This window comes from Anolis sagrei, chromosome 2 (assembly GCF_037176765.1).
Source record: "Anolis sagrei isolate rAnoSag1 chromosome 2, rAnoSag1.mat, whole genome shotgun sequence".
In the NCBI taxonomy this organism is placed as follows: domain Eukaryota; kingdom Metazoa; phylum Chordata; class Lepidosauria; order Squamata; family Dactyloidae; genus Anolis; species Anolis sagrei.
In genome coordinates, this window is record NC_090022.1 from 52,880,458 (window position 1) to 52,901,352 (window position 20,895).

The 20,895-nt window shown below is 36.0% G+C and overlaps 1 protein-coding gene across 1 annotated transcript in view; it reads right to left on the reverse strand.

Moving 5' to 3' along the window:
• The window catches only part of LOC132765615 (uncharacterized), a 30,914-nt gene extending 11,979 nt beyond the window's left edge, over positions 1–18,935 (reverse strand). Inside the window, exons 1-8 of the mRNA XM_067463503.1 lie at positions 18,781–18,935; positions 12,165–12,245; positions 10,610–10,772; positions 8,307–8,381; positions 7,215–7,367; positions 6,281–6,386; positions 2,553–2,646; positions 132–337 (exon numbers count right to left, since the gene is read on the reverse strand). Of these exons, the coding sequence (XP_067319604.1) occupies positions 132–337; positions 2,553–2,646; positions 6,281–6,386; positions 7,215–7,367; positions 8,307–8,381; positions 10,610–10,654 (679 nt within the window). The 5' untranslated portion in view covers positions 10,655–10,772; positions 12,165–12,245; positions 18,781–18,935. The remainder of the gene's footprint in view (positions 1–131; positions 338–2,552; positions 2,647–6,280; positions 6,387–7,214; positions 7,368–8,306; positions 8,382–10,609; positions 10,773–12,164; positions 12,246–18,780) is intronic.
• Positions 18,936–20,895: the final 1,960 nt, after the last annotated feature.

The following is a 20,895-nucleotide window of genomic DNA, read 5'->3' on the forward strand; positions in this document are numbered from 1 at the left end:
GAACAGCATTTCCAGGAATACATCCAGCTTGGAGGCAATTGAACCTGCTTGAATCTATGTGGTGCATGTACCATGCAATGTTTCACACCTATGTGGAAGTGCAGTTTCTATTATTCCATGATATATCCTACCTGCTGCTAATACTGTAGAAGTTTCAGTATTTCTTTTTGATATACCCAGTGCCGTAGTAAGAGACAATAGATAAAGATCACTTTTGAAAGCCAATAAAATGTCACCAGAACTATTAAGGAAACAAGCTGTGCTCAAAGTGTTATCAAGAGTGATCTCAGCCAAGAGATTCTTTTGAAGATCCCACAGTTTTATTACAGTATCTGAACTATAAAAGAAAAAAAGGAAACATATTAGTAATTAGCCATAACATATCATTCATATTTATGCATTTGTTTATTCCTGAAATGTGAAGAAAATTTAAGTTAACAAGAAAACAAATATACTGTATTTTCTGGCATATAAAACTACTTTTTAATCCAGGAAAAACTTCCCAAAAGTCAGGGGTCGTTTTATATGCTGGGTGTCATCTTATAAGGTGGGTGCTGAAACTTCTGAGCCAGACTGGAAAATCTGCAGTCAACGCATATGGTGAGGGGAGCTCAAAAACGGACGTGGCCACATCCCCGCTATATGTGATGACTGCATGAAAGCAGCAAGGGCGGTGCTGTACAAGTATGGTAGAGGAAAATCCACTCACCAGGATTCATGGAAATAAGTGACTTAATGTGGTCCCGATGACGAGGTGAGGGGGCACCACTACAGGAAGGAGTAAGTGAAGGGTGGAGCAAGATGCAGGCGTGCAGGATGCCCGGGGTATGGAAAAAAGAGATAGAGTGGTGTTGTGCCCAGAAAAACATGCCTCTTTCACCCGTCTGGCCCACCCTTGTATCCTATTACCACACCTCCTTCTCTGCCTCTCAGATCACACTCCTGAGGACTGCAGTGAAGCAGGACAGGCACGCATGTGTGAGATCTGAGAGGCAGAGAAGGAGGTGTGGTAATTATAGCTATTCCTATTAAGCCCCTTCTATACTACCCTATATCCTAGGATCTGATCCCAGATTATCCGTTTTGAACTGGATTATATGAGTCTATACTGCCAGATAATCTGGGATAAGCAGATAATCTGGAATCAGATCCTAGGATATAGGACAGAGTAGAAGGGGGCTTAGAAATGCTTATGTAAGAACCAAGTCAGTTTCTCAATAGAAATAAAAGATCTTCATTTACACCTACACTCTGCGAGTGGTTTTGAGTCATTAAGACTGACTAAGTTCTGATGATATCTTTCTTTCTGTTTCTACCTGATGAGTCCCAAATCCAATGAGGTGTTTACAAAGGCATTTTGTACTACTGAACAACATAGCATTCTATTTATACCACTACAGTTTACTGAGGTCATCCAGGGCATCCTGAATAAATTCACAGTGATTTGTTTCTCAAATATCCTAATGACACCAGATCCTATCCAATCTTGTAGGTTAAGCAAGGTTAGGTTTGTTAGTAGTTGAAAGGGAGATCACCAGGAAATAACAAGGGAAGTATGCTTTATTTGAGTGAAAACAATGGCAAATGCCCCTGAGTAAACTTTGCCTAAGAAAATCTTATGAAACTCCAGAGGATGCAGTACGTTGACAGGTGAGTAGAAAACATACACCTTACTTATCTTAACCTTACAAAGTACAACACCCATTTCTTTCGTAGAATGAGGCAGAGATCTCAGAAACAATCTTTCATTAGTCAAAATATAAGTCACAGTCTATGGCCTCAATCAGGGTGGAAAACACACGGCCTCCCAAATGGCATTCCAATTAACACTTAGAGTAATGAGATTTCTCTGAGTTTGAAAGCTGCGAGTGATATTTTGAGAGAATACAGAATGGTTTTTGATAGAAAACAATCTCAGGTGGATTTTATTTCACACAATTGCAACAAATTTTACTCCTACAAAATTTAAAGCGAATGTATGTGCTTACACATAATACTTTGGAAACACCTTGCAAATTTATGAAATTAATTTTCCAAGGAGGCACATAGGGATTTTCACCTGTAAGAAATTAATTTTATTGCATATAATTTGTACTTTACAAGATGGAATCTTGCGAAAAAATAAAATTATACAGCAGCCATATTGATATTGTGTCATTTTGAAAGGGGTTAAATACTCTGGAGGACACTAGGGCAAGGTAAGCTTCTGCTCCACTCCCAGTAAGCCAACTTTGAGCCATAATCCTGGGGAAAAGGGAAGGAGAGAGAAGCAAGAGGAAGGTAGCAATGGGAAGTCCAACAATGGAAAGAAAAACACCAAGTAAACTGATTTCAATAGCCCTTGTCTTAATTTTCGCCACTGACTTTGGATAATTAAGGTCATAGCTGTAGTCACCTTGCCCATAACTTTTCTTTGGGGAATTTGGTCCTATATTTTTAAAAACAAATGTATCAAAGAGCCGACACTATGCAGGTTAATAGTGCAGTATATCCTCTGTATTTCTTTTCTTATTTTTTCTATAAAAAGAGATCACATTGATATCCTTACCTACCCACAACTTAAAAAGATAGAAAGATTCTCACAGGAATCAACTGCTACTACAGGGCCATCATGGTAGTTGTCAAAGCAAGAATAAGCATTTTCCCCTTAAAAACAGAAAATTGAAATAATATGTAAATTGTGAGTATCTAAATGCAGGCTTTGAATATACTTGGAGAATCATCATTATCCCACATATCAGAATATTTCTCTACATTACTTAGAGTACAATAATTTATTCACTGATAACATCCTATAAAATATGCTACTATATTATGGATGGGTTTCTTTTACAAGACATAAGTTCTATAATAAATTATTTTCCAAAATGTCTTCAACTGGCTGACTTTTTCAGGTAAGTTATATATAAAATAATTAGTTTTTACATCTCTGGAATAGTGTCAATACACTCTTCAGCAACAGCGGCCATATAAAGAAATTCAGGCTTGAAGCTTATTTACCTTAGATATTGTTTACTCTGACTGGCAAGGGTGCTTCAATTTCTCAACTGTTATTATTATAATCTGATCCCTAACTGGGAATGCCAACTGATGAATTTGCCACATGCACTCTGCTGTCTTATTGTAAACTATCTTTGACTAATTTTAAGAAAGACTGGGACTTATTCATTACTTTTTCACAACGACGACGGGGACATTTACCAACTGTGAGATTAATGAATTAGTACAGTGTTTTCTGAAGTAGAAGTAGTATTACATTATCATTTAAATGGAGTAGATAAAGAAGGAATAATAATAATGAGATAAGAGTGTGGGAAGTTCAGTTTTTCATTTTGTGTGTGTATGATTTCTTTGTTCTGTTCTTTGTTGTTGTTTTTCTGTTTACTTTAATATTTAATATTTGCTTAGTTTTAGGTTGTTGTAAGTTTTTTGGGCTCTATGGCCATGCTCCAGAAGCATTCTCTCCTGACATTTCACCTGTATCTATGCCAGACATCCTCAGAGGTTATGAGGTCTGTAGTTTAGTGGTAGAGGACAATATATAGTTAGTTATGCAGTTATTATAATGTTTATACTTCTAAAAAGCTAGTTTGATTTATCCCCCCGCCGCCTTGAATATTAAAAATTAAACTTAATTGTGGAATCATTAAATTTGAGACATTCAGTTTCTGTGAGGAAACTGTGCTACTGATCATGAAGCAGTTACTCAACTTTCTGACATAGTCCTGTGCTCAGCCCATCCCTTCATGGTGAGGAGGCAGTATCAGTATCTAAACATTACACTGAATTCTCATCTTCCTTCAGTTGTCAATATACTGATGCATATATATGTGCATATCTAATTGTGGAAACTCAATGAGGATGATTCACAGAGAAATGTAGTAGCTCCAAAAAGGGCTGTATTTTTAATGCACCTGCAAACAACACCCTGAAATCAATCCTGCACATAACAATTTATTTATATGTATAAAAATGCATACGACCTACAATGGTTACAACCACTAAACTATGTTGCCCCCACAATCACTGCTGAATTAGGCATTTTGACATTTCTTGTGCTATGGATTTAACTTCGTAATGGCAATTAATTCTATTACTTCTTGGATAGAGCAGCAGTTAAAATTATCTCTGTGTGAAAGTGCTGGAGGCAAGTTGTGTTGTTTTGCAATGGTCATGAGTGTAAGAACTGAACAAACAAGAGTTTTTCCTTCTTAAATTCAGGTTTGCAGCATGCCACCTACACAAAAGAGAAATGCCAGCATTGTGGGCAGGAAGGTATGGATTAGTTGTTGCAAGAAGATGAGGAAGATGTTCTATACTCACCTGCAATGTATTTGAGTCAAGCTTGACTAGTTTTTTTAGGAAAACTCAGATTGTGACACAGGGCCTGTTTATATGTCACCATTTACATATATACCCCAAAGGAAAACTTAAATTATAAGGTATATGTAACGAAGCCTCCCAGCTGCTGGCACCAAATTATGTAAAGAAGTACTATTTCTACTGAATGTGAGGAAGTACTAATTTTCCTTGATGCCAATAATATTTGTAAGGAACCTTCCTTTAGATATCAAATAAGCTGCCACCAATATGTTTAGAGACGCTGGTTTGTGTCTCTGTTTATCCTTAGTTGTGTTGTGAGGTGACGCTGGTAGTGTGGAACGCACCAAGCATAAAAGCAATAGAGGAGGCAGGTTTGAAATACAAAGAGAACAAGTTTTATTGTTAACAGAACGTAATTGTTGCAGTTTTGAGAATCTGAACTTGGCACAAGGCTTGATGTTACAAAATGGCTGGTTTGAGATACATTCAAGCTTCTGATGTTACAATTCTATAAACTCCTTCTTTAGTGAAGTGCTTTTATTACTTCAGAGTTCCCTATTGTGAATATTCCACACTGTTTGTCCTATACTCGGATCAAACCACTGATCACCAGTCTTTCCTTACTGGCGATCCTTAAAACCCCTTCTGTTAGATTCTTTTAACCTAAGCAATCTAACAAGGTAACACCTTCAGCTCTCTTGCTGAAGAAATATTCACAAGTCCTAAGAACTAACTGAATTCTCACAGCTTCACAACCCAGAGCCTTAACTGACTCTGATCCTCTTCCCCGGGTCTCATCCACCGGACTAAACTATTATTCCAGAGTCCTATTTGACTCTGCTACTTTCCCAGAGTCCTTTCTTGACTCTGCTCTTCCTCTCAGGGTCTCATCCTCCTGACTGAATATTAACTGTCACTTTCAAACCTTTTATTCCTTAAACTCCGCCCACCTCCTCTGAGGCCTTGTTACCATGGCAACCTATCTCTTACAGTTAGGCCATAGCAACTAATGTAATACCTAAATACAGATTCAAACACATTATAGATAATACTTTATAATAAACATTATAAATACAGTTTAAACACATTATAAATAACAATTTATAATAAACACATCTCTACAGTATATATATTGTGTTATATCAGATACTATTAGGCAGAAACAGACACCAAATATTTACACTCCCTTCTTTGGCTGCTTTCATACACTAAAGTATTTTAACCAAATGAAAAAAACCCACATAAAAACAGGGCCTACACACATTTTGAAACTATTTGGTTGTTGGTTAATTCATAATTTGGTATAATCATATGTGCTCGAAACACATTCCCCACTGTAAACTCAAACAGATTAGGAAGGAAAGGAATACCACTGCTATTTCCTGATTTGGTCATTAACAGTCAGGGAAATGCTCTCAGACCAGGGGCAAAAGCTCAATTTTTCCCTCTTCTGGAAGAGGAAGCTTGCTACTGTTTAAGTCTCAGATTTCCCACCCTTCCTGTCTATATTTCTCACTGGAAAGGATTCCCACTATTATCTGCTATCTCAATCTACATTTGGGCCTTGATGAGGACAATGATGAAAGTCTTCAACACAGAGCTTCAGGGATGGGGAGGGAGGGGCTTTGGGGACAAGGAGGAACTTTAGTGAGAAGCAGCCCCTAAACCCCCCAAACAGGTGAGGTGTAAATGCTTTGTTGAGAGAATGGGTGGTCATGCCTCCTTTCAAAGCAGCTGTGACCATTTTGATCCTTCTGATGGACAAAGCTAGTGCCTTCTGCCCCCACCCCCCGCAATCCCAGTTACATAGTCAGCAAAATATTCTGCATAAAAATCAAGCAATTCTATTTTTATTATTTGAATGGCTGAATTTATTCCCATATTAAATGTTTAAAATTTTTGAATTAGAGCTGTGTTTGCCCTGCATACATTTTCATGTTATCAACAGTGATCTTACCATTCTCATTCTTATTTTTTCCAGAAGATGTGATCCCTTTCTCTTCATTCTGGATATTTAAAATATCCACAATTCCAGATGTTAGGCCAATAATGAGTGAACTGTTCTGAAATACGAATACAAGTTAAGTTTGATATGTTAAATCCATTCTTTTCTGCTTAAAGCATTATTTTTTAATTAATAAAAGAACAGCATTTTAAACTATCACTCTATTGAATGTTCATTTTTGTTTATTTTACAAAATGGCTGTGGTTTTTTTTCAGTCAAAGTTTTGATTTTCATCAAAACTTTCTGCAATATTATATGAAAGATTACTTTGGTAGTGGTCATTACCACAGGTAATTGGGGGATATAATATGTATTTGTTGTATAAAATGCATAAATGTAGAGTCGTATCTTAATGTTGTTATTCCATTCAACTTAATACTTTTGTTTCACACTCAGAACGATTAATAGCATTTCTCAAATCTGGGCTGTGCTTTATGTGTATGAAACTTAGAAGACTTTGCATAAATGGCTGTGTGCCCAGAAATTCTTATAAACATATTGATATCTGTAAGAGAATTTGTCATATTTATTCCATAGCAGTTTCTCTGGAAATAGACAGACAGACAGATAGATGATAGAGATGTGTGTGTGTCTGTGCATGCTTTCTGTTTTGCTTGTGCTAACTTATGTATTTGTCAGGATTATTTCTGTGAATCCTTTTCAAATTTTGTAAAATTGTGGATATTTTAAATATCCAAAGTAGTAACAAAAGTAACATCACACTCTGTCCTAAAAGATTAATCCAGAGATCTAACTAGAATATCAAAAGCTGCAGGTGTTTTAGAGGAAATGTTTGATAAAATCAGCCAATTATAACATCACAATAATAGTCCTGTCATAAACACATCACATTCTCACAATAGTACTCATTATTCTCATTGCTCACCAGTCTTGTAAAAACTGTGGTATCGTCTGATACTTCTATCTGGAAAACTAGCTTCAGAGCAGGCAAGCTTCTGAAATGTATCAATTTGTGTTTTGACCTCTGGTATATGATAATCAGTTGGCGATGGGTTGAATCATGTCTTAAGTGGATCACCTAAATTAATTGATGTGTTTCTTTAATAACAGCGAATATTGAATGGATACATATCTGTTCAAATAAGAAATCTCACAAATCAACATGAATATAACATTCCAATATACGTTTTGGAGCTATACTTTGATATGTTATAATAACAATAACAACAGCTTCAGACTAATTTAAAATTATTTAAAATGATTATAATGAAAAGATGAGTCTTAAAATACCTTTTGTTCCATTTCTATTCTTATATTAAATTAAATGTACTCAGTTGAAGATTCAACATTCAGATATACAGAATGTTGTGCATGATGTAGATCAGGACTGGGAAAATAATAGGCCACAGGCTGCATGAGACTCTTGGGCCCTCAAGAATCCTGGGCTCCCAAGAATTCTGAATCTGCCCTGAAGAATCCAGCCTCCTGTTTTTGACCCAACTTCCCATTTTTTTTTAAAAAAATGTTCATGTTAAAAGTACTCCACATTAATCAAAAGTATTGCAATAAGTAGCGGTTTTGCTGCCTCATACTGATCACATACCCTAAAACCTACCCCTCAAAGTTGGGTGAAAACAAGCTCTCAAGATGCTCACATACACCCAAAGCTACTCCCCACTGTCTCAATTGGTTGAAAACAAGCTAAATTATTCCAGTCATACTGTGCATGGCAGTGCAGATCATCAGAAGGGTACACAGGTGAAAAATGGCTTCCCTCTCAGATGACCACCAATTGGCTGGTGTAGATGCATAAAAAGAAAAGCATAGCAAGTACAACATAGAAAGGAATATGGGCCTTATGTATGACCTGTATGTAAAAATATAAATCTATCCTGTTTGTGGTTGTATTAATGTTTGCAGATTTCTTTTTTTTATTTTACAAAAATACCCATCAACATTATATATTAATAAATATTAATTTTCAATAGCATCAACAGAAGTCATAAAGTTTACTTACTGGATCTTTAATGGCTGCCATTTCATAATACACCAAATTTTGTATTGAGGTATGAAGAAACAAAACTCTCCCATCCTTTTACGAAATAAGAAATATCATTATGCCAAATGTGATACAAAACTTTTGCATACATATAGCTGCACAATCATTTCAAGACTGTATCAGCATATATATAGTTGGTACCTGGCACTTGATGAAACATCTTTGAAGAAACTATTATATGGAGATGCCCCTATGAAGAAAGTCATTTCTAAAAGGGAAGCATTCAGGATACGATTTCTTTATTTATGATAAAAACAATAAATAGAAAACTTCCTTGAAACATGGAGAAACTTGTAGGCTGAAGCTGTGGGCAGATTGAAATGTTTCAAATTTGTAAAAAAGCACCAAAGATATGTCAAAGGTGGGGAAATAACTCTACCAGAGTCTATACTGCTCCTTCTAAGAGGCACAACTGTGCATAGGAAGGTTCTTATGTCAGTCATGAACCTAAATAATTTTGGCTTTATCTGCTGAGATGTTTAAAACTCCCAAATTAAATAATGTAAGTATTTGGAACTTGCAGGTTTTGTTTCACATTGTTATAAACATTCACTTTCAATCATCTTGCCAAAAATCTGTGAAATTATTATTTAGATTTACCAAATTGGCAATAAGTATATATAACCAGGAAACTGGTTTCTAATGGCTGCAAGATTTTGTTTACAAACTTATTTTCTACTGAGGTGAAGTGCTGCAGAATAGTATAAGCGTATAATGGTATTGATTATAGCTTAATATCTGTTACTAGGACTGTTTCCAGGGAGATTTGGGCTCCTACTACTCAGAATAAAACAATGTAGTGTGCAGCTGTTCTGTTCTTTTTATCTGTCAAGGAAAAGAAAGATGAAATAAACTATAGGAAAACACTGCTGTAGTTGACATTTTTTTGTCAACTTTCATGGATAGGCCATTGGAAAAGCCTTGTCTAGAAGCATCTTGGAGTTTCCACAGCATCTTTGATATATTTCTAAGGCCAAAAATAAAAATAAAATCTGTTAATAATTCATTATCAAAATTAGTATTAATATTCAAAACACAATGCCAAGATTTTAGATAAAGTTATTAGGGCCCAGTTGTTAGCTTAAGTGGAAGCTGTTGTCATCACTAAGGACCATCTTCACTAAAGTGAGTTTATCGGAATGAATGATATCCTTGAGAGTTATAAAGACTAGGTCTGTTACCACTAGTTAAGAGTGAAAAAGAGGGGATGATACGTATGGAAGGAAGTCAACTAAGTTAAAGGTACCAATCACTAGAAGAGCCAAGTTGGTATAGTGCATTTGAGTGTTGGACTCTGGAGACCAGGGTTCATATCCCACTCAGTCATGGAAACCCCCTGAAGTAACCTTGAATAACACTTTCTCAGCCTCAGAGGAATGACAAGGCAAAATCCCTCTGAACACATCTTGCCAAGAATGCCCCAGCATCTAGTAAACGACTTGAAGGCATATACCAAAAACAACCAGTCTACAGTGAGAAAGCAAGAGAACAACAAAAAAAACACAAAACAAAAATAGTACCTTGATTTCAAATCTTTTTTTCCCTTCAGTGTCATTTAGTCATTTTTGCAAGCACTTTCAATGTCAGCTACCAAGCTCAGTGTCATAGCACATACTAACAGTAGGCAAAGTGACCCACACTGAATTTTTAGAACTGATAATTTAAGAAAACATAAACAGAATCTCTGATAGCCAATTTGGAAAAGTCTTCTGTTGGAGACTCTGAAATACTATTGTCTGACATAACCGCATTGAGTCGCCTGTCAAGGGCTGAAATATGCGGTATAAAAGTGAAGCAAATAAATAAATAAATAAATAGCTGAGAGCCCAAGGATGGATGGATCAATAGTACAAAAAAAACTTTGTATCAAATATATAATCTGCTTGTTTGAAGAGTTTAATTTCTGACCTACTTAGTTCAGATATTATCCAAATAAACTTCCTGGGAGTATTTTAACCACTCTGTATTTCCAGAAACACGCCCTTTGAACAATTACACTGCTTGCCTCAGCCAGTTCCTCAAGGAATAGAGTGGGAAATCCCCCAAATTAAGATGTTGCACAAGAGACTAAAATATCTTACAAATATTCTTAAGGCTGCATTCATAGCAGTCACTAATAAACCAACTATGGACAATCTGGTGTACCTTTAAGTATCAAATATGTACACTTTTACAGAATCTAGTATGAAACATACAGATGTATACATCATTCTCAAATTAGTTAATTAATTTAATTAGATACATATTTTTGGTTTTTTTACCTGCATACCAAGGACCAGAAATTCCTCATTATCTGCATACACCATTCCGTCATCTGTCAAATAGCATAAAGGTGAGGATAAGCTGCAGAGGCATTCACACCTGGCTGGAGTTTTAACATTTCTTTTTCGAGTATGTTGAAAATATTCATTTTCCTGAACACAGCTAGGGAAATATATTAAAGCAGCACCAAATAAGCATGCACATAATGGATTGCAAGCCAACTGTCATGTGTACCAGAACTGATAATTTCACAAAAACTATATACAAATTCTATTTGATAAAGAAATTCATTAATAAAATTAACTTACAACCTATACATGCCTTGAGCAATATATTTAAAATAAATGACAGGACAGAGAAAGGTTCCAATAATAGTTACTAAAGCTGTCCTTGTATAGCCATATTAGACAACCCATTGCAAATAGAAAAGTGTATTTCTATGTTTTATTTTATTTGTTCATTTATTTTGCTTTTTGCAATCATATTTGAATTATTATTATTGTACTATCATATGTCTTCTTTTCTGGGAATGATATGTTTTGGATAAACCAGTAAACTACTCTGAGATAATAACTTGTTCAGACACTTTTTTTTATTGCTGATTTGATTATGTCATTGTTCCAGAACTAATAAGAAAAATTACTTTCTTCCCACATACTTGTATTTCCATTATCCCTGAAACATTCTGTATACTTTAATTGATTTTAAATTTACAAATATAATGACTGTAAGTTAAATGATGCAAAGCAGACTGGATGATTTGCACAAAGTACCAGTATTTTATAGTTAGCATTTTAAAATAGACACTGAAATTCTTATTATGTAGGTAGATAGATGCTTGTGAACTGAGGTGCCGGAGGAAAAATTCAGAGAGGGTCTTGGACCGCAAGAAGATCAAACCAGTCCATACTCCAGAAAATAATGACCAACTGCTCACTGGAGGGAAGGATATTAGAGGCAAAGATGGAGTACTTTGGCCACATAATGAGAAGACATGAAAGCTTGGAGGAGATAATGATGCTGGGGGAAACTGAAGGAAAAAGGAAGAGGGGCTGACCAAGGGCAAGATGGATGGACGTTATTCTTGAAGAGACTATCTTGACGTTGAAGGAGCTGGGGGTAGTGACAGCTGACAGGGAGCTCTGGTGTGGGCTGGTTCATCTGGTCACGAAGAGTCAGAAATGAATCAACAAATAAACAACAGCAGGTCTTATTAAAAACTTTAAATCAATTTGTACTATAGAACCTAATGGACTTCCCACTATAGCTCACTCACAAGCCAATACAAAAGGTAGTGGATTGCTTACTTTGATACCCAGAGCTGTCAGTTCTTCCAATGGAAAGAATTCTGATGTTAGTAATATTAAATATATTTTAAATATTCACTATGTCCTATTAACTTTCGCTAAAATCCTACTGTTGACTAGGGATCACATATAGTACATTAATTTATGTGCAATAAATGAAAATAGCTTATTGTAAGAACAGAAAAACTGTGAAACAATAATATGTGGCAATAGGAGAGTCCAACAAGCAAATTTTAAAGAGACTTACGAGGCTAAGGGGTGTTTTCTGTGTAAGTGTTGCTGTAGCTCTCCAATAGTCCACACTGCTGCTCTACATGCAGGATCAGTTCTAGAATGAGAGCACATGTCAGCTGAAATATCTAAATAGACGGATGGGTGTCTACATGGATGAAGATATACAGATAGATGCGTTTGACAAGGTCTTGGGTCTTCTCTGTCAAAGAATTCTGGTGCCTCACCAAACTACAAATCCCAGGGTTCCTTAGCATTGAACCCTATTCCTTTAATTAGAAATTACATCCCTCAACTAGGAGCTCCAGATGCAGCTCCTGAAACAGCTTGCCCCTTTGCTTTTTCTCAGTACTAAGATTACTACATGACACAACTCTAATGCCCACCCCAATTTTGGCAAGGTAATTAGTCAAAAATGTGAGCAAGGTAATTAGTCAAAAATACGGTATTTCACATATTCAAACATGCAAACACTGCAGATTATTCGCTGCCTATAGGTTCTGCCTTTCATAGAAAAGGGCTCTATTTATGAAAAGTGTCCCCATTCAATTTTCATAAGTCTTTCAATATTGAAGTGTTGTGTGGTTTCCAAGCTGTATGGCTGTGCTCTAGCAGCATTTTCTCCTGAGATTTCACCTGCATCTGTGGCTGGCATTTTCAGAGATGAAGGCGAAACGTCAGGAGAAAATGCTGCTAGAACATAGTCATACAGTCCGGAAACCACATAGCACCCCAGTGATTCTGGCCGTGAAAGTCTTTGGCAATATATCTTTTAATATTTTCTCACTATATCCTTCTCTAATTAATATAGAATTTGTATTACATATTTCACAGTAGTACTAAGGAATTCTGCTTCAACGTTTTCAAAATTAAATTTCCTCTAGTTCATTATGCAACTTTTCTTTGTGTCAACTTTTCTTTTTAAAAATGAAACTTAATAGGAAGTCTTTAGGCCTTAGTTTGTTCAAAGTGCATGATAGCAGTATTTGTCATATACATGACAGTGGGTGTGACTAAATTTGGCAGTCACTCCACAGGTCATAATTAGTTCAAACATTATGTTTATCACATGCTTATAATTATCCTTTGTCTACTTAAATGTTCAAAATGCTTCAGAAATCATGTTATTACTAAACAACGGGAACAGACTGGGAGATAATAAGGCGTTGTTATTGCAATCCTTAAAAATAATGACATAAACCCTACATCTAAACTTAGAAAACGTATAATTTACTGCTACATAAATCATACAAAAGATTAGAAGTGTTTTTTTTAAACCTGCATTTAATTTTTCTTATATTGCAGTTTGTATTTGTGAACACATATATGGACATGCCAAACACTTGTTGAATCTCCCTTATGCGGAAATCTGAAATACTCCATAAACCTCCTTTTTTTGTGCTAGCTGCCCGTTTCCATTTTTGGGGAAAGGAGAACAGATCTCACATTATCACTTGCTGGGGTTTTCCATGGGAATGACCTTACTCCTTCACTGTTGGAGATTTGGAGAGGGAGAGCAAAGTGCAGGGAGGATTTCAGGCCCTATGGACCAGTTCCAGAAGGACACCTGTGAAGGGCAGATATGCCAGACATTTCATCATTCATCTTTCATCCTGTTAATGACATCACACTATGGGTTGGGAACCCCAGATATCTCCCATGGGGCTGAGTGTGAAGTGACCCCCTTGGTTTCCACTTGTATCCAGCACACAAAGCATTAGACTCTACTAGTGTGGGAATGGGGATAAGAGGTCCTCCTCTCTTCCTAGCTACTTTACTAAAAGGGTACTGTAGAAAGTGTGTTGAGAGCCAGGAAAGTGTTTGGGACACCTGCATTTTTCAGCGGCCTTGAATAAATCCAGTTCCCTTTCTAGCATTTTGGATTCATCTTCAAATAGAAGTCATCATCATTTCATCTCTTTTATATATTTCCTCATATTTTTTCCATGACATTGTATTTTGTTCCCATTAAGAGTGGAATGAAAATTTGCAAGTGTGCTACCTGGGGTTTAATTTTAAGTCTTCAAGAAACTTAAGCAAGAAAAAAAAATCAACACATGAAAAGTTTCTGTAAATGGAGGGAACTTTTTTGTTTGTTCCTGGAACACGTTTTGAGAACTGTATTAAATTTGAGACACTGCAGGTTTGTAGAAAAAAAAATGCACCTGTAGTCTTTTTGCTATACAGAAAACTTGTTTTGAATACAAGTTTAGTCTTCCTTATCTGAAATGCCTGTGGCCAAAAGTATTTTCTGAAGCTGACTAGATTTTGGAATGCCTGCATTTACATATACATAGTGAAACAGGGACGGGGGAAAATAGGGTAAGTTAGCCACCCAGCAGCTACTGACACCTCTATGAGCCCTCACTTCCCCACTGTCAGAAATATGATTGTTGGGGGGGGGGGGGAGGAAAGTTGGGGGAAAAGTGGGAGCTACTCTCAGTGTACTTGGGATAAATAAATCACCAGGAACAGAGCTGCTTCAATCCACTCAAATGCTAACAAAATTCTAAGAAACATCTTCCAACAAATATGGAAAACAAACACGTAAATATACTTTGCAGTTTCCAAAAATGGGGATGGCAGAAATGTTAGTAACCACTGGACTATTTCACTAATCTCTCATACAAGCATAGTGATGCTCAAGACTTTAAAAGAAAGATTTCTACCATATATGGATTGAAAATTGCTACTTTGTCCAAGTTGGGTTCAGAAAGGGAAGAGGTACTAGGGATTATATTTCAAATACAGATTGAAAAATGGAAAAACTTTTGATTGTGTAGATCATGGCTCACTTTTTAAAAAAATGAGAATTGCACAACATCTAATTATCCTGGAGCATTAGATTGTCTTGACTGGCAAGGGGATCAGACAAGGCTACGCTTTATCACCCTATCAGTTTAATTTATATGTAGAACACATGTATCAGAGGAAAAGCAGGATTAGACTCAAGAGAAGCAGGTGTGAAAATTGTGGGAAGGAACATCAGCAGTTGAAGACATGCAGATGACAACATGCTACACGTGGAAATGACTACTGAAGGAAAGTGCAAGCACAAGGTTATCATTAAATATCAATACACAAATAATATCTACACATGATTTCCATAACTTAAAAGTGGGCAATGAAGACACTGAAAAATCCAAGACTTTTTATATCTTAGCTTAGTCATTAATCAAAATGGAGACTATATTCGGGAAGCCAGAAAATGACTAGGACTTGGAAGAGTAGCTATTAAAGAATTGAATAAGATCTTCAAATATCAAAGTCAGGATAATTCATGCTCCAATATTTATAACTTCTCTATATGGGTGTGAATTCTGGACAGTAAATAAAGTGACAGTGGACTGCTAAAAATACACATGGATTTGTCCTAAAACAAATCTATCCTGAATCTCCCTAGAAACTAAGATGAATAAATTGAAACAGCTTGTATCCTGAACAGATCACAAGACAGTATGACTCACTGGAAAAGATGATAATGCTTGATAAAGTGGAAGACAGCGAGAAAAAAGGAAGACTGAAGGTGGCTAACTTGAATCAAGGAAGCCATAGATTTAAGTCTGCAAGACTTAAAAAGGGCACTTGATAACTGGCGATGTTGGAGGTCTCTCATTCATAGAGTCTACAAAATTTGAAGTCAGATTGACAGCAAACATTGAACAAAGCAAGTGCAAGCAAGAGTGTGTGCACATATAGCACTGCTAGCTGTGACATAAAGTACAGTAAAGCTTTAACCCTAATATAGCAAGTGAGTGCAGAACAGTTTCCTGAACAATTTGTTAGTTGATAACTAACACTTTACATCTTCACTGATAGATTATTTCACAAAATTCAGTAGAAGGGAAGTAGTTCAGAAAGCATCCCCATTATTAATCAAGAAGATTGAAGTGCTAGATCTTGAATTTCTAAATCTGTACAAATGTGATCAGAATGAAAACTATGGCAAAGTATGGTATGCTAATGCCTGCATTAAGTGAATGGTCTCTCCAGATGCATTACATTCACACACAAACTGAGAATTCACACATGCAAAAGATCTTTGAACCTTGGCAGTAGTTTGGTTCCAGTAATTTGCACAGAGCTATTTTTCAAGAATATAAGAATCCTTGTACATCTGCAAGCCATTCTGGGCTTATATTTCAACTATAACCCATTCATATGATACAAAAGCACTTAGCAAGGTCGAGTGTTTCTCGTGACCTGCTTAACATTGTTTTGTACAACACACCCAACTTTCTCCTCTAGTTGCACATTCTAAAAGATCAGTATCAGTACACAAACTATCATTTGTTTGTACTATCAGTCTTTACTTTCTGCTTGATGAGCTTCCAAGAAACAGGGCTCCTGGGACCATGTTTTAAAATAACTGATCTAGAAAATACAACACATGAACATTTTAATTTAATTAATAATTAACAAAACTGCTGCAAAACTGAATTTCAACAAATACAATGCAAGATCCCATTCCAAATTATTAGATGGGGTAGAGCAGGAAGGGAGATTAATCCTGTTCAAAGTAGGTCAGATTATTCATGAAAGAAAGAGCAATGAAGTCTCAATTTTACCTAGCTGGGATGGAAATGGGAAAGTATCATTACTGGTAAATTAACCCACACATCCTTTTCAGGAGTACAACCTGATCTGAACATATTCCACTACCTCTGAAAAATAGGTATGAAGTTTACAGGTGCTTCTAATCTAGACCAATCCTAATTCAGGAAAATCGTGAGCCTACTGTGCCCAGCAGTGCCTCTGTCCAGGATTGGCTACAGTCATGGCAGTATCTATTTTATTTATTAAATTTATATCCCACCATTCTCCCAGCATGGGATTCAAAAACCTTCCTGGTCACAATAATTGATGCCTTTCTCAGCTATAGTTTAAATTACTCCAATCAATGAGTTATTGCCTTTAAAAACTGCTAAGAAATTGCAGCTAGTGCAAAATACAGCAGCCAGTTTGCTTTCTCTGCAATCTGTGGAACATTCCGAATCCACTAGTATACAGTAAATGAATCCGGTTTCATGAGTCTCCAGCAGGGTGGGAGACAAGTGTGCCAATTTCCCAGTTTGAAGTGGCTCAGCTCCAGGAAAAAGAAAATGGCACATCTCCAACTCAGTTAGGAAAGCAGCGCCATGTTTCAGTTTACAAGGCTAAATTGATTTGTTGCTGCAACTTGCAGGGAGTCTATATTAGCTTTATGTTTACACAGGTACAATAACATATACAATTAGTTTTATGTTTATACATATAGGCATATTGTTGGGGTTTCTAATGTCACATTTGTGCCGACTGGGCAACAAAGGGAAATGTGGTCAAATAATGTTCTACTTTGATGCTTCTTTTGCTTAGAAGGAAAACTTTACATTGCAATTGTCTAAATAGTGCTCCTTTTTAAGATGTAGGAATATCAGACCATTAACTAAAACAGTGATTCTCAACCTGGGGTCCCCAGATGTTTTTAAATAGAGCAAATCTGTATTTTCACTGGAAGTCAAAATGATGAAACTGAAGTGGTCATATTGGTTATTAAAACTGCAATAGTGATAGCCAGAATTTTGCTATAGTTTTTCAATGAATATCTCACAGAGTCTCAACCAATTCAACATAGTTTGTGGCAGCCACAAAAATGAACTTTCTAGAGTATAACAACTACTTTCAAAGTAAGTACCACATAATTAAACAGGAAGTAGCACTTTCAAACCCAGACAGATTTTTTTTTTAAAAAAAGTTATGTAGTGTTAGAGAAGCAAAAGGTAAGAACTTAGTCTGATCTGGGAGAACCTAAAAGAAGCACTGAGCTCTGCTGCTCCCTCTGCTGCAGCATCTATCCTTTTTTCATGTGTGACTTGGAAAATGGTGGCCACGAAGGGCAGCTAGACACCTGAGGTACTGCAGACCTTTCCCCTCTCTATGAAATGAACCTCGACTTACACACAAGTCATATCAAAATCCATAATTTTGGCTCCCAAATCAGCCATAGACTTATACATGAGGATATATGGTAATAATGGACAACCAATCAAACACTGACACAAAGAATCAATCCTTTGATAATAGATCTATATAGAAGGCAATTGTAATTTACATGTAGAACCACAAAGTATAACAGAAATGCCCTGTTTGTGCAGAACAATTTGTTATGTTGTGTTTAAATTTTCAGTATAAAACCACTGACTGCTAATACTTAGAAACAAAAAACATATTTTCAACATCAAAATGTGTTTCTGACATTATATTTCTTTCCTATATTAGATGGAGGTAAAGATCAATAAATTTCACCATTAGTCATGTATCATCATTTTTCTCCTTCGAATAAACATTCCACAAGAGTCCAAAAAGTCAAGAAAAACACTTAAGATTCTCAATCTTTACCAAAGATTCAACAAAGAGATTTATACATTGGCTTCCTTTTATACTTCTATCAGTAAGGTAAATTATCTAAATTTATTTCATTCCTCATCAATTATATTATTTTAACATAATATAAAAAACTGGGGCACCTGTTGTCATTATGTTTATATGCAGAAGAGCAATGGAAAATCATCTGAGTTATTTCCCATTGTGACATTTACGAATTATTCTATTATAAACTATTTTGAATGTCTACATTGCCATCATTATATTACCTTGCTGTATAGACCCATATATCCCTGGGTGTCAGGAGAAGGTAAATTGTTCCACTGGCTCGGTTATACGTAAAGCTTAGAATTGATTGGAGCAGAGGAGAAGGAGGTGGCAGAACTGTGCTTAACCGTTTCCCATTATAAAGAGAGAATATCCTTAAGCTTTGAAAAGAAACAGAGAAATAAACAATACATTTCAGAAATTTTGTAAAAGAAGAAAGCTCTTTTTAATTCTCATAATAGTTAAGAACATGGGTGATTGAAGGACTATGGCTACAAGAATCTTTCTAGCACCAAGGTTGGTGACTATGCTACTTCTGGGGATGGAGTTCTGAGAACTGTAGACAAAAAAGTAACAATTCTAAGGTCTGTTTTTTTAAAAAAAATGACAGTAGTGTTTCTGGTAGGTATAGTCTAGATACAGTATATCCCTGAGAACAAGTCCCTGAAATTACAGTGCAGATAGAAAACTGTGGATAATAATGAACTTTACTGAAATAAATGATGTCTGCAAAAAATTTCCATAGAGTCTCTCTGTAGGATCCGAAACTTTTTTAGAGAAGTTCTCCAGTAAGATTCTATAGCATCTTCTGGCAGAAACACCACAGAATCATCTGGAAGACCTAAAAAATTCCTAGAGGACACATTTTCTCAAATGCAGGTAGGTGAAATGCCAATAATGGTCCCACAGATATGAGGGATGTACTGTAATGATATCAAAGTATTTGTTTTGAGAAAAGTAACAGTAATGTGATTTGTTTTCAATGATATTCTGAATTATCTTGCTTTATTCATTTTACAGAAGTTTTCATTTTTTTGCTATTTTTCTTAATAAGCCAACATACCTGTTATCCACACCCATAGCAACTACTCTGCTGGATTTCCCATCAGCACCACAGAGGTAGAGATTACTTATAGGACTACTGACATAAGTCCAAAAGCTGGTTAATGAATTCAAATCATATATATGTAGACTGCGGGCAGAACAGCAGTACAGAAATTGATCCTCCATTATACCAATCCAAAGTATTCCTTCTTGGAACAGTGATATGCTAGATATGAGCAAACAGTATTGTATAAACAATGAGAAGGTCACGCACTGTGCATACTACAGAAAGAACTACCGGTAGATTGAAATCCCTATCAGCAAAGTCTCAAATTCACTGAAAGAGTAAGGCCTCATCTACACTGCCATACAAAATCTAGATTATCTGCTTTGCACTGGATTATAAAACAGTGTAGGCTCGGGCCTCTTCTATACTGCCATATAAAATCCAGATTATCTGCTTTGAACTGGATGATATGACAGTGTAGACAACTGTCATATACTGCCATATAATGTGGGTTATCTGCTTTGATAATCTGGATGATATGGCAGTGTAGAAGGGGTCTGACATAATACAGATTATCTGACACAAAGCAGATAATCTGTATTATGTGCTTTGATAGTCTGGATTATATGGCAGTGTAGATCCAGCCTAAAAATGACACCTATTTCCCAGCCCTATTTGCACTACAGCCTTTATATTCATGACCCCTGATTATCCTGCTTTAGAATGACAGAATATGTAGTCCAAAGTGTCTAATGGCTTGATACTACTAGAAACTAGATTTTGATTGAATATTACAAGGTACTGCTTGACAGTAAGGGTGGTTTGGTAATGGAACCAGTTCTTTTCCCCCAAAATGGAACTCAAAGAAACTAATAAAACTGTATAGAGCAAATGAAATTAAAATATAAAACAAATATTAACATAATTTTAAAAAAATGTTGGCAAAGCCAGAGTTTAAAGCCCCCCTAATGGCCTAATGCCTACCAGAATAAAATAGTATTTGTCTATACTGTAGTCCACAGTGAACTTCCAGGACAGCCCTATAGTATGTGTATTTATTTGTTAGTTCCAGTGAATTCAATGAGGTTTACTACCCAAAGAAATATGCATAAAATTGCCTCCATTGGAAATATTACTTTATGCCTTGTATGCAAACTAAATAATTTGGGTCCAGAGGTACCTTTTACTTCTGAAAGGAAACATCTGCAGACAAGCCCTATATACTGACAAATTAGATTATACTACCTGTAAAAAACTTCCATGCTATCAAACGACCAGAGTTTGA